The sequence below is a fragment of the Rhinoraja longicauda genome, chromosome 16 (genome assembly GCF_053455715.1).
Source record: "Rhinoraja longicauda isolate Sanriku21f chromosome 16, sRhiLon1.1, whole genome shotgun sequence".
NCBI lineage: Eukaryota > Metazoa > Chordata > Chondrichthyes > Rajiformes > Arhynchobatidae > Rhinoraja > Rhinoraja longicauda.
Genome location: NC_135968.1, coordinates 563,013 through 575,437, shown reverse-complemented (window position 1 = coordinate 575,437; position 12,425 = coordinate 563,013). Strand labels below are relative to the sequence as shown.

The following is a 12,425-nucleotide window of genomic DNA, read 5'->3' as shown; positions in this document are numbered from 1 at the left end:
GATTAATTCCCTCTCTCCTAGATGCTGCCTGACCTGCTGAATGACTCCAGCATTCTGTGATACCTCGCCTCCATGCACATCTGTAGCCGTAGGGCAGTCGGACACCTCCCCACTACTTCAAAGATAGTTCCTGCAGTTGGGAATATCGTTTGGCCTCTGTTGTATTTTATTTGTTTAATGGAATGAATGAATGAATGAGTTTATTGGCCAAGTATGTACACAAACAAGGAATGTGCATTGGTGCTCCACTCGCAAGTAACAACAATTAAGAATATAGCATAAAACATTAAGAATACAACATTAGTGCTGCCAATGTTAGTTTTTGTTTGGTTTTGTGTGATGTTTTCTGTTTTCTCAATTTCCTCAATAATATTTAAAATAAAAAGGAAACCTTTTATTTTTTCTTTGCTGTTTGTTCCATTATACTTTGTTTAATGAGAGAAGCTCTCATCAGAGACATGTTGTTCGCTGATGACGCAGCAGTTGTGTCCCACACTCCGCAGGAACAAGTCACTAATGGACCGCTTCTATCGGGCTTGCAAGGACTTTGGGCTGACCATCAGCCTGAAGAAGACGAACGTCCTGGGGCAGGATACCGAGGCACCGCCTGTCATCATCATCGACGACTAAGAACTTGATGCCGTCCATCAGTTCACGTACCTCGGCGTCACTATCACCGACAACCTCACAGAGATTGACAAGAGGATCGGGAAGGCAGCTACAACTCTCGCTCGCCTCACAACTCGAGTGTGGACCAATCCAAAGCTGACAGTGAAGACAAAGATAGCAGTCTACAACGCCTGTGTCAACAGCACGCTGCTGACCGGCAGTGAGACATAGACTACATAGGCCAGACTGGAGAGAAGACTCAACACCTTCCACCTTAGAAGCATCCGCCGTATCCTGGATATATCCTGGCAAGACAGAGTGTCCAAGGCCGAGATTCTGTCTCGCGCTGGCCTTCCGAGTATGTACACTCTACTCAGGCTGCGGTGGCTGGGCCATGTCCACCGCATGGAGGATGGCCATATTCGAAAAGACATCCTCTATGGAGAGCTAACATCTGGGACTAGAACCATCGGCCGCCCCCAGCTACGTTACAAGCATGTCTGCAAGAGAGATTTTAAGGCGCCTGACATCGATGTGGAATCCTGGGAGAGCCTTGCAGCTGACCGTACGAGGTGGAGAGGTACCCTGAACCAACATCTCAAAACGGGGGAAGAGAAACTGATGAATGCAGCGGCAGAAAAGCGGCCACGCAGAAAATTCCACAGATTCACAACTCTCTGACTGAAAAAGTTTTTCCTCATCTCAGTTCTAAATGGCCTACTCCTTATTCTTAAACTGCGGCCCCTTGTTCTGGACTCCCCCAACATTGGAAGAGCCGCTCGCAGGCGTGGGTCCGCTGGTGATGCCGCTGCCCCCGCGAGCTGTAAAACGCCTCGCCACAGTACTGTTAGTCGTAGGTCTGGCTACTGGTGTGCACGCGCTGGTGAGACAGGGCGTGGGAGGCCACGGCAAAGCGCTCGCCACTCACTGGGCTGGGGATTGGACGGTCGTTGGCGTGCACCCGCTGGTGGCTCAGCAGCCTCGTGGAGCAGGTGAAGCCCTTGCCGCACTGGGCGCAGATGAAGGGGCGATCGCCGGTGTGGGTGCGCTGGTGCTCCAGCAGGTTGTTGGAGCGGGTGAAGCCCTTGCCGCAGTGGGCGCAGGTGTACGGCTGCTCCCCGGTGTGCATGCGCCGGTGCATCAACAGGCCACTTGAAGCCCTTGCCATAGTCGGAGTAGGTGAAGGGACGGTCACCGGCTTGCACCCGCTGGTGGCTCACCAGGTTGGAGGGATAGATGAACCCCTTGCCACACTGGGCGCAGGTGAAGGGGCCGGTGTGCAGGCGCCGGTGCACCTTCAAATCCATCATCGACTTGAAGTTGTTTCCGCAGTCGGAGCAGGCGAAAGGCCGCTCATCGCTGTGCACCCGCTGGTGCTGCTTCAGCCCCGACAACAAGGCAAAGCTCTTGCCACAGTCGGTGCAGCCGATGGGCCTCTCGTTGGAGTGCATGCACTGGTGCTGCAGCAGGGAGGCGTAGCGGGTGTAGCCCTTGCCGCACTGGGCGCAGGTAAAGGGGCGCTCGACGGTGTGGGTGCGCTGATGAGTATGCACGATGTTGGAGCAGGTGATGCCCTTGTCGCAATCGCTGCAGGAGAATGGCCGCTCCCCGGTGTGCAAGCGCTCGTGTTTCAACAGCGCCACCGACGACTTGAAGCTCTTGCCGCAGTCAGAGCAGGTGAAGGGCCGTTCATTGCTATGCACCGACCGGTGCTGCCACAGCCCCGAAAACCGGGCAAAGGTCTTGCCGCAGGTGGAGCAGGTGAAGGGCTTCTCGCCCGTGTGCACCTGCCGGTGTATATTCAGATACTGCGCAGTCTTGAAGCTCTTGCCGCAGTCGGAGCAGTCGAAGGGGCATTCTCCCATGTGCACCTGCTGGTGGATCTCCAGCTGGTACAGGTGCTGTCATGCCTTGCCACACACGTCGCACTTATAACGCTTCTTCTTGTTGTGCCCGCACACTGAGCAGATTGGGGGGGGGGGGGGCTCACCAGCACCGTGGCCGCCCTCAATGGCCGCTCACATCCCCGTCTCTCCGTCCACAGCAACGGCTCCTCAACCCTGCAGGAGGGGAACACAGAAGGTCAACAAGCTGACAAACTGGATATTACTAGTGCTTGAAAGGGGGGGAGGGGAGAAGAGGGTCGGGGGGTTAGGGGAATGAGGAGGTAAAGGGGGCAGTGAGGGGAGCAGTGGGGGTAAGTGGGGCAATTCACGTGGGGGGGCACATGCACATGCATCATGGGAAGAAGGTCACAGTGCTGGAGTCACTCAGCGGATCGGGCAGTGTTTGTGGAGAACATGGAGAGGGGACGATTTTTGTGTCATGATCCTTGTCAGACCTGAAACGTCGCTGATCCACATTGATCAGCGATGCTGCCTAACCTGCTATGTTACTCCAGCACTCTTTTTGTGCATGAACCAGCACCTGCAGTTCCTTGTGTCTGCCAAAGATGGGCACAAAGTGCTGGGGGAAAAGACGTCACGGCGCAGGGCAGCTGGCAGACGTGCGGCTCGACGCAGTGACAATAGACAATAAGTGCAGGAGGAGGCCATTCGGCCCTTCGAGCCAGCACTGCCATTCAATGTGATCATGGCTGATCATACCCCGTTCCTGCCTTCTCCCCATACCCCCTGACTCCGCTATCCTTAAGAGCTCTATCTAGCTCTCTCTTGAATGCATTCAGAGAATTGGCCTCCACTGTCTTCTGAGGCAGAGAATTCCAGATTCACAACTCTATGACTGAAAAAGGTTTTTCCTCATCTCAGTTCTAAATGGCCTACCCCTTATTCTTAAACTGTGGCCCCTTGTTCTGGACTCTCCCAACATTTGGAACATGTTTCCTGCCTCTAACGTGTCCAACCCCTTAATAATCTTATACGTTTCGATAAGATCTCCTCTCATCCTTCTAAATTCCAGTGTATACAAGCCTAGTCGATCCAGTTTTCAACATATGAAATGCCCGGATGCTCAGCGCCCCCAGGTCGGTGCGGTCCTCCCCTCTCTCACTTGCCTCCTCACCCCCACCTCCACCCCACCTCACCCCCGCCCCTCCACCTCACCCCCGCCCTTCCACCTCACCCTTCTCCCTCTCCCGCCCTCACTCCACGCTCCCTCTCTCTCACCCCCTTTCAAGCCCTAATGATGTTCACGTGTTAGTAATGCCCTGTTTGTCAGCTTGTTGACTCTCTGTGTTCCCCTCCTGCAGGGTTTAGGAGCCGTTGCTGTGGACGGTGCGCCGTGGCGTTCAACCGACAGCGGTCGCTGCAGACAGAGGAACTGCGACCTCCAGTTGACAGGGGGCGCTGCTATCGGAGGACCAGAGGGCGCCCAGGCCTCCTTCCCTCACTCAACACCGCGCCCGCGCACCTCTGGTAGGCGGCCGCAGGTGCGCCCTAGGGAAGGAAGGAGTGGGTGGGGGAAAGGACGCGGGGCCAAGCTGCGTCGGCGGCCACTATTCCCCGCCTGAGCTCCCGGCGCTGTGCGAGCGGAGGCCTGGTCCGTCGCGCCTCACGTGACCAGTAACCAGGTCCCGCCTCCTCCCCACTGACGGGCAGCGGTAGCAGCCAGTGGGAGATGGTCCCGCCCACGATTGCATAAAGGACCAGGTACCGCCCCCCCTGCCTCGACCAATGAGAGCCGCGTGCCCGCGTAGGTGAGCGTGTCCTATAGGTCGATCCGCAGCCCCATCTCTTGGACAATACTGTACGCTCCCCAATCGCAGCCGCCTTAGCAATGGTTGCTTGGGCGCGGCCGTCCAATCAGGAACTGCGTCCGGCACCCGGGCCCCCAAGCACAAGACCACTCGACCCTGAAAACCGCAGGAGGGTCTGGGTAAAGGTCAGCGCCATTTTAGTAGGCAGATTCTGAATGAACGAATTAATATATCATATATATATATATACAGCCGGAAACAGGCCTTTTCGGCCCTCCAAGTCCGTGCCGCCCAGCGATCCCCGTACATTAACACTATCGTACACCCACTAGGGACAATTTTTACATTTACCCAGCCAATTAACCTACATACCTGTACGTCTTTATGAAAAAGATCTTACTTATATTTTACAGTTCCTTTTCCTTGCTTTGGTACACAGGAGACCAATTGCAGTGGCTCTGGTGACATTTCAATAGATATTCCTGCAAAGCCTTTAAGGTTATGGATACCAATGGTGGAGGGATTTAACTCAGCTCACTTAAATGCTAGAATGGGAAGACAACAATGGAGACAGGGAGTGTAGCCAGGCTGGATGAAGATAAGGAGAAAAAGATGGCCAGGGGTTTGACCTGACAAAATAATATAGCGGAATCACAGAGGGGAAGCAGTGAGAGAGGATGCAGCTGCGTCGGAGAGAGGAGAGAAGTAGACATATATTGAGGAGATTTTGCAGTGGAACAGACAAAATGTGTAGGAAAGAAGTGCGGATGCTGGTTTAAATCGAAGCTAGACAAAATGCTGGAGTAACTCAGCGGGACATGCAACACAAAAAATCATCATTTTGACAGTATTTTCCTGTTAAGAATGTACGGTTTGCTTGTACGGCGCGTGTAAGGCGGAAACTTCAGTTCCCCAGAACACTTGAGCGAATCTGTGCGTCACACCCTTTGACCTTATGACCTTACGTGCAAGGGCTCTATAGACGGCGATGTTGAGTGGAAAGCTTTTACATAGAAACACACACAAAGTAGGTACAGGAGTAGGCCATTCGTCCCTTCAAGCCAACACCGCCATTCAATATGATCGTGACTGATCATCCACAAGCAGTACCCTCTTCCTGCTTTCTCCCCAGATCCCTTGATTCCGTTAACCCTAAGAGTTCATTCTAACTCTCTCTTGAAAACATCTAGTGAATTGGCTTCTGTGGCAGAGAATTCCACACGTTCACAACTCTCTGGGTGAAGACGTTTTTCCTCATCTCAGTCCTAAATGGCCTACCCCTTATTCTTAAACTGTGACCCCTGGTTCTGGACTCGCCCAACATCGGGAACATTTAGAGTTCCTGCCTCACGGCGCCAGAGACCCGGGTTCCATCCTGACTACGGATTCTGTCTGTGCAGAGTTTGCGCGTTCTCCCCGTGACCTGCGTGGGTTTTCTCCGGGTGCTCCGGATTCCTCCCACACTCCAAAGACATGCAGGTTTGTAGGTTAAATGGCTTGGGTGTAAATGTAAATTGTCCCCAGTGTGTGTAGAATAGTGTTAGTGTGCGGGGAATGCTGGTCGGCGCGGACTCGGTGGGCCAAAGGACCTGTTTCCTTGCTGTATAACTAAAGTCTAAAGGGCACGGGGGCTGCGGCAAGAGTTTCACCCGCATGTCCAGCCTGTGGCAGCACCGGCATACCCACAGCGGTAAGCGTCCCTTCCCTGTCCGTCCTGTTGTAAGGGCTTCACCCGCCAGGACCACCTGCTGTAGCATCGGCGGGTCCACACCGGCGAGCGCCCCTTCTTCACCTGCCCGCTATGTTGCAAGGCCATTGCCCGCTCCTCCAGCCTGCTGGCACACCGCACTGTGGAGCAGAGGTCCTTCTGCAGTTGTACAGGGCCCTAGTGAGACCTCACCCGGAGTACTGTGTGCAGTTTTGGTCTCCAAATTTGAGGAAGGATATTCTTGCTATTGAGGGCGTGCAGCGTAGGTTTACGAGGTTAATTCCCGGAATGGCAGGACTGTCATATGTTGAAAGACTGGAGCGACTAGGCTTGAAGACACTGGAATTTAGAAGGATGAGAGGAGATCTTATCGAAACGTATAAGATTATTAAGGGTAGTGGACACGTTAGAGGCAGGAAACATGTTCCCAATGTTGGGAGAGTCATGAACAAGGGGCCACAGTTTAAGAAAAGGGGTAGGCCAACTGAGATGAGGAAAAAAAAATTCAGTCAGAGAGTTGTGAATCTGTGGAATTCTCTACTTCAGAAGGCAGTGGAGGCCAATTCTCTGAATGCATTCAAGAGAGAGCTAGATAGAGCTCTTAAGGATATCGGAGTCAGGGGGTATGGGGAGAAGGCAGGAACAGGGTACTGATTGAGAATGATCAGCCATGATCACATTGAATGGCGGTGCTGGCTCGAAGGGCCAAATGGCCTGCTCCTGCACCTATTGTCTATTGTGGATAGGCACTGTTTAGGTAGACACAAAATGCTGCATGGAATGGGTAATATTTCGGGTCGAGACCCTCTTCAGTCTTCAGCCGGAGATGCTGCCTGTCCCGCTCCAGCATTTTGTGCCCACCTATCACTTGCCAGAGTTTGTTCAGCCCCCATCTCTTTGTTCCAGCTTCCTCCCCCGACTCCATCAGTCCAAAGAAGGGATCAGTCCCGACACATTGCCTGTCTATTCCCCTCCAAATAGCAGGTCAGCCATCCGTGGTTGGAGATGGATGGAGACGTTCCCAATGTAAGCCCTCCTTGGCCCTGTCGATAATGCGGTGTCCATTCTTGGGATGGGATGCAAGATCTGAGCTGACCAGTCATCGACAGCCCCCCTCCCCCCCTCGAGCGCCATCTCTTCGTCATTCCTCCGTCTTCTCGCTGGCGAAAGGCGTCGGGATTAATCCGGAGTCACCGCTTCCCGTCCCCCGGCCATTCCCCCTCAACTCCGAATGGTGGTATCTCACTCTCCGCCCTTGGACGGCTGCAAGACTCCGGTGGCGGTAAACAAGGACTTTTGCTCGTGAACCCGTTGGAGCCAAGTTGCATCCCAATTAAATAAATGTCTTTTTTTTTTGCAAAAAATATGTAGATAGCCCCAAATAATCAGTTATCCTGTGATAAGCTCTCTTCTATATACATATGCTCCTCGACTTACGATGGGGTTACGTTCCGATAAACCCATCGAAAATATTGTAAGTCAATAATGCATTTAATATACCTAACCTCCCAAACATCATGGTCTGGTTTGGCTCAGCCACCAAGCACGACATCCGGAGGCTGCAACGGATCGTTCGCACAGCTGAGAAGGTTGTTGGCTGCAACCTTCCCCCCATTGACGAACTACACTGCAAAGGCCAAGAAGCGAGCAGGCAAGATCATCTCTGACCCATGTCATCCTGGCCACAAACTCTTCGCAGCACTTACGTCTGGAAGGCGACTCCGAACTGTCAAAGCAGCCACAGCAAGACATAAAAATAGCTTTTTTTCCACGAGTGATAGTTCTACTCAATAACCAAAGTCTGTAGTCTCTTTTTTGCTCTGGTTTATTTTCACCCACATATTTAGACCGTAATGTTGTATCCTTATTGTTTCGATGTGGTTATGCTTTATTCTTAATTGTTAACTGTATGTTTGTGTTGTTATTTGTGAGCGGAGCACCAAGGCACATTCCTTGTATATGCATACTTGGCCAATAACCTTATTCATGCATTCATCATAGTCTACGGTTTATAATGAATATTTAGTTTAGTGTTGTTTCAAGATACAGCGCGGAAACAGGCGCTTTCGCTCCATCGCCGACCAGTGATGACCCCGCACATTAACACTATCCTACACACACTCGGGACAATTTTTAATTAACCTACCAACCTGCACGTCTTTGGAGTGTGGGAGGAAACCGAAGATCTGGGATAAAATCCACGCAGGTCACAGGGAGACTCCGTACAGACAGCACCCGTAGTCGGGATCGAACCCGAGTCTCCAGCGATGCATTCAAGAGAGATAGACGGTGATGTGGAGTGAAATGCTTTTCTGAAGAAGGGACATTCTTTGGAAAGTGAACCAAATTTGAAAAAAATGAAGTTTTTTTCTTTTTATTTCTTGGTTGTATATTCATAAAGAGCATTGTCCAAAGTTATGTGACTAATATTTTTTTTCAAATTAAGACCCCATGTTCACTTGCATACATTTACATAGGTGTATATTACAATGAATATAACATACATTTCCCCCCTTGATTAGACAACTGTAAAATTGTATCCGATATCTAATATCTTCCTTTCTGTATTTTAACACACTGCTGGTCCATGCCCATTTTAAAATATTTCACTTAAAAGGAATAGCTTTCATTCAATTATAATGAACTAATTAACATAGAAGTTTAATTAACTTTAAATGTCACACATGTGGCCGAAAAACATGAAAAGTTTATGCCATCTGAAAACCACAGCTTTGACAATATTCATTTTTCATGTCAAAAGCTGGCTTTATTGTGCCTTGCTTTTCACCAAATATGAATTCACTAAACTGTAATTTTTAATTAATAAAGAACTAATTAATTGGCCAGTAGTGTAGGAAAATAACTGCAGATGCTGGTACAAATCGAAGGTATCACAAAATGCTGGAGTAACTCAGCAGGTCAGGCAGCATCTAGGAGAGAGGGAATGGGTGACGTTTCAGGTCGAGACCCACATCATGGCCATGACATTCATGGTCACGTGTGTGACAGGGCAATCCATGTATGCACTCTGTTTATACCCATAAATGTAATAATGTAGCCCACTCAGTCATTGCAGGACTGTGATCTTAGACAAGATCCTGACCTTTCTTCCAAGGAGAGTCAACGAGTGGAAGCACGACGCAAGAAGCGCTTACAAGGAATGACAAAGAGGCAGATGACTGCATATCACAAAGCTGCTGCTGCAAGAAAGCAAAAGTCACGTGAAAACAAACTCAAAACAGAATTATCAGGAGCTGCACAGAAAGCCGACAAGAGTCCACAGAGTCTAGGAAGAGCAACCAAGGAAACTGAAAAGCTTCTACCCAGGAAAAAGGAGGTAATCAGCAACCTGGCAAAGAAAGTTGTTGCAAACTTCATGTTGAACTCGGTATGAAAGTCATACATTTTCTTTCTTGTTATGATTAAAGTTTGAAACAATAACAACACCTTTCTTCTTTTGTCTTAATCAGTTAAAATCATGAACAGCTTCTTCTTCTGTCGTATGTCTTTTAGACCTGCAGCTCCGTTGAGGCGAGCCAGGCCAACGTGTCATCGTCCAGGTCAATCAGACCTCGTTCACCATTCGGTGGCCGGTATTTGGGGCAACTGGTGACTGTGTGCTCCACTGTCTGTGTTGGGTCCCCACACTCGCAGGAGGCACTGTCCACGAGACCCCACCTCTTCATCGCTACTCCATAGTGTCCGACGCCTGTCCTCAAGCGATTGAGGGTTATCCACTGCTTTTGGGGCAGGTCCTGGCCAGGGACGTCCATGGGTTCACCGATGTAGCGGTGTAGCCTAGATGGTTCCGCTGATTTCCACTGGTCTCTCCATCTCGTCTTGACCTAGGTGGCCTTGGAAGTGTCAACCGGTGTTGTACAGAGCAGCTCGTGGGCTTGCATGGCAAAGGGGCGCCGTGACTTGAGGCACACATGCCGTGGTGTCTCTGTGACGATCTGATGGAGAAGGTGGAAATCACTAGTCTGTGCTTTTCGAGAAAGGTCCAGCGTGGCTGCTTCTCGTCGGATGTTGGCCGGGGCGATGCTGGCAAGGACGGGCAGTTGGTTTACTGGGGTAGCTTGTATGCATCTGGAGACAGTCTGTAGGGCGCTGTTGAGGGCAGCATCCAGCTTCTTAGCGTGAGGGCTATGGCACCAGACCGGGGCGCAGTACTCAGCGGCTGAGAACACCAGGGCCACTGTGGACATCATGAACAGCAATAACTAAAGATAATTATGTCCCGTTTAGTACCAGGTGTCCACTACCCACACGCTGCCATATCTGTACATATTTCCTTCATGCTTGTCATGTCACACACGTGACCACCCAAAACATCATCACATAAAGTAATACATTAAAAAATTATTGTAAGAGATTAACCTTATTCATTGCAATTTTCCCACCTACAGAACTATAATGCATGTCTGCTAAGATATGAACATTCTAGCTTTTTAAAATTCAGACATGGTAAGATAAAACAAACTTCTGAAATAAATGCTTCTGTGTGAGGTCACACACGTGACCAGTCATACTTGACCTCTGACCCTAAGCAAACATTGTCAGTATAACATAAAAATTTCACTTGATAAACCGACCGATGTAAGTCATATATACAGGACAAAACAATATACCTGTAATGTTTTCAGAATTAGAAGAGATGTATTCCACAATTTTTTATATTTTTGGTCACACGCGTGACTAAGAATGGCCCCATCACAGGACTGATGTGGAGGATTTGGGGATAGTGCCGAGAGGGTTTACCAGAATTGTTTAAAAACAAGGAACTGTAGATGCTGGTTTACAAAAAAGGACACAAATTGCTGGATTAACACAGCGGGATAGGCAGCATCACCGGAGAGAAGGAATGGGTGATGTTTCGGGTCGAGACTGAACAGGGTCTTGACCCGAAACGTTACCCGTTCCTTGCAGCATTTTGTGTCTACCTACACAGCGCTTATCCATGGCGCGGTGTGCCAGCAGGCAAGAAGAGTGGGCAAAGGCCTTGCCACAGAGCAGGCAGGTGAAGGGGCGCTCAACGGTGCTCCAGCAGGTGGTCCAGGTGGGTGAAGCCCTTACCACAGGACGGGCAGGAAAGGGACACTCACCGCTGTGGGTACGCCGGTGCTGCCACAGGCGGGTGAAACCCTTGCCACACTCGGTGCTCCCTCAGCCCCCGTGTGCTTTAGACGTTAATGATACAGTGCGGAAACAGGCCTTTCGGCCCATCGAGTCCGCACTGACGAGCGATCCCCGCACACTAACACTGTCCTACTCACACTAGGGACCATTCACGTTTACACTCAAACCAATCAGCCTACAAACTTGCACGTCTTTGGAGTGTGGAAGGAAACCGGAGCACCCGGAGAAGACCCACGCAGGTCATGGGGAGAACGTGCAATCTCCGTGCAGACAGCACCCGTAGTCAGGATGGAACCAGGGCCTCTGGCGCCCTGAGGCAGCAACTCTACCGCTGCGCCATTGGGTGTTTAAGAGGCTTGTAGACAGGCACCTGGATATACAGGGAATGGAGGGATATGAATCACTCTTGAAAAGCTTGCCGTGGTGGGAAGAGCCGCTCGCCGGCGTGGGCCCGCCGGTGCTGCCACAGCCCCTGCGAGCTGTCAAACGCCTCACCGCAGTACTGGCAATCATAGGGCTGGCCACTGGTGTGCACGAGCTGATGAGACAGGGCGTGGGAGGCCACGGCAAAGAACTCGCCAGTCACTGGGCTGGGGATGGGATGGTCAACGGCGTGCACCCGCTGGTGCCTCAGCAGGTTGGAGGAGCGGGTGAAGCCCTTGCCGCACTGAGCGCAGGGGAAGGGGCGCTCACTGGTGTGGGTGTGCTGGTGCTCCAGCAGTCTGTCGGAGCGGGTGAAACTCTTGCCACAGTCGCTGCAGGTGTACAGCCGCTCCCCGGTGTGCAGGCGCCGGTGCACCTTCAACTCTGCCATCAACTTGAAGCCCTTCCCGCAATCGGAGCAGGTGAAGGGCCGCTCACCGTTGTGCACCCGCTGGTGCCTCAACAACTTGGAGGACTGGGAGAAGCTCTTGCCACACTGAGCGCAGGTGAAGGGGCGCTCGCCGGTGTGGATACGCCGGTGCTCCAACAGGTGGTTTGAGCGGGTGAAGCCCTTGCCGCAATCGCTGCAGGTGTACGGCCGCTCCCCGGTGTGCAGGCGTCGGTGCACCTTCAGTTCCGGCGACGACTTGAAGCCCTTGCCGCAGTCAGAGCAAATGAAGGGACTCACACCGCTGTGCACCCACCGGTGCCGCCTCAGCCCTGATGACCGGGCAAAGCTCTTGCCACAGTCGGAGCAGACGAAGGGGCGTTCTCCCGTGTGTGCCCGCCAGTGGGACTCCAGCCGGCACGGGTGCTGCCAGGCCTTGCCACACACATCACACTCATAACGCTTCTCCTTGTTGGTCCCCGTCATGTGGTCCTCCACCGAAG

At 51.7% G+C, this 12,425-nt stretch overlaps 2 protein-coding genes and 1 pseudogene across 4 annotated transcripts in view; 1 reads left to right on the top strand and 2 right to left on the bottom strand.

Annotated features, from left to right (window-relative positions):
* The window catches only part of LOC144601032 (uncharacterized), a 23,322-nt gene extending 13,915 nt beyond the window's left edge, over positions 1-9,407 (top strand). The window contains exons 3-4 of one of the 3 annotated variants that reach the window (XM_078412967.1): positions 3,818-3,983; positions 9,088-9,407. In XM_078412967.1, coding sequence (XP_078269093.1) covers positions 3,818-3,983; positions 9,088-9,197 — 276 coding nt within the window. In that variant the 3' untranslated portion in view covers positions 9,198-9,407. Of the gene's footprint in view, positions 1-3,817; positions 3,984-6,878 lie in introns of all 3 variants that reach the window. The other 2 variants (XM_078412966.1, XM_078412965.1) reach the window with 2 other exon arrangements.
* Positions 52-2,564, bottom strand: LOC144601189 (uncharacterized; annotated as a pseudogene).
* LOC144601234 (uncharacterized) overlaps positions 8,332-12,425 on the bottom strand; it is a 55,655-nt gene continuing 51,561 nt past the window's right edge. Inside the window, exon 12 of the mRNA XM_078413239.1 lies at positions 8,332-12,425. Coding sequence (XP_078269365.1) covers positions 11,512-12,425 — 914 coding nt within the window. The 3' untranslated portion in view covers positions 8,332-11,511.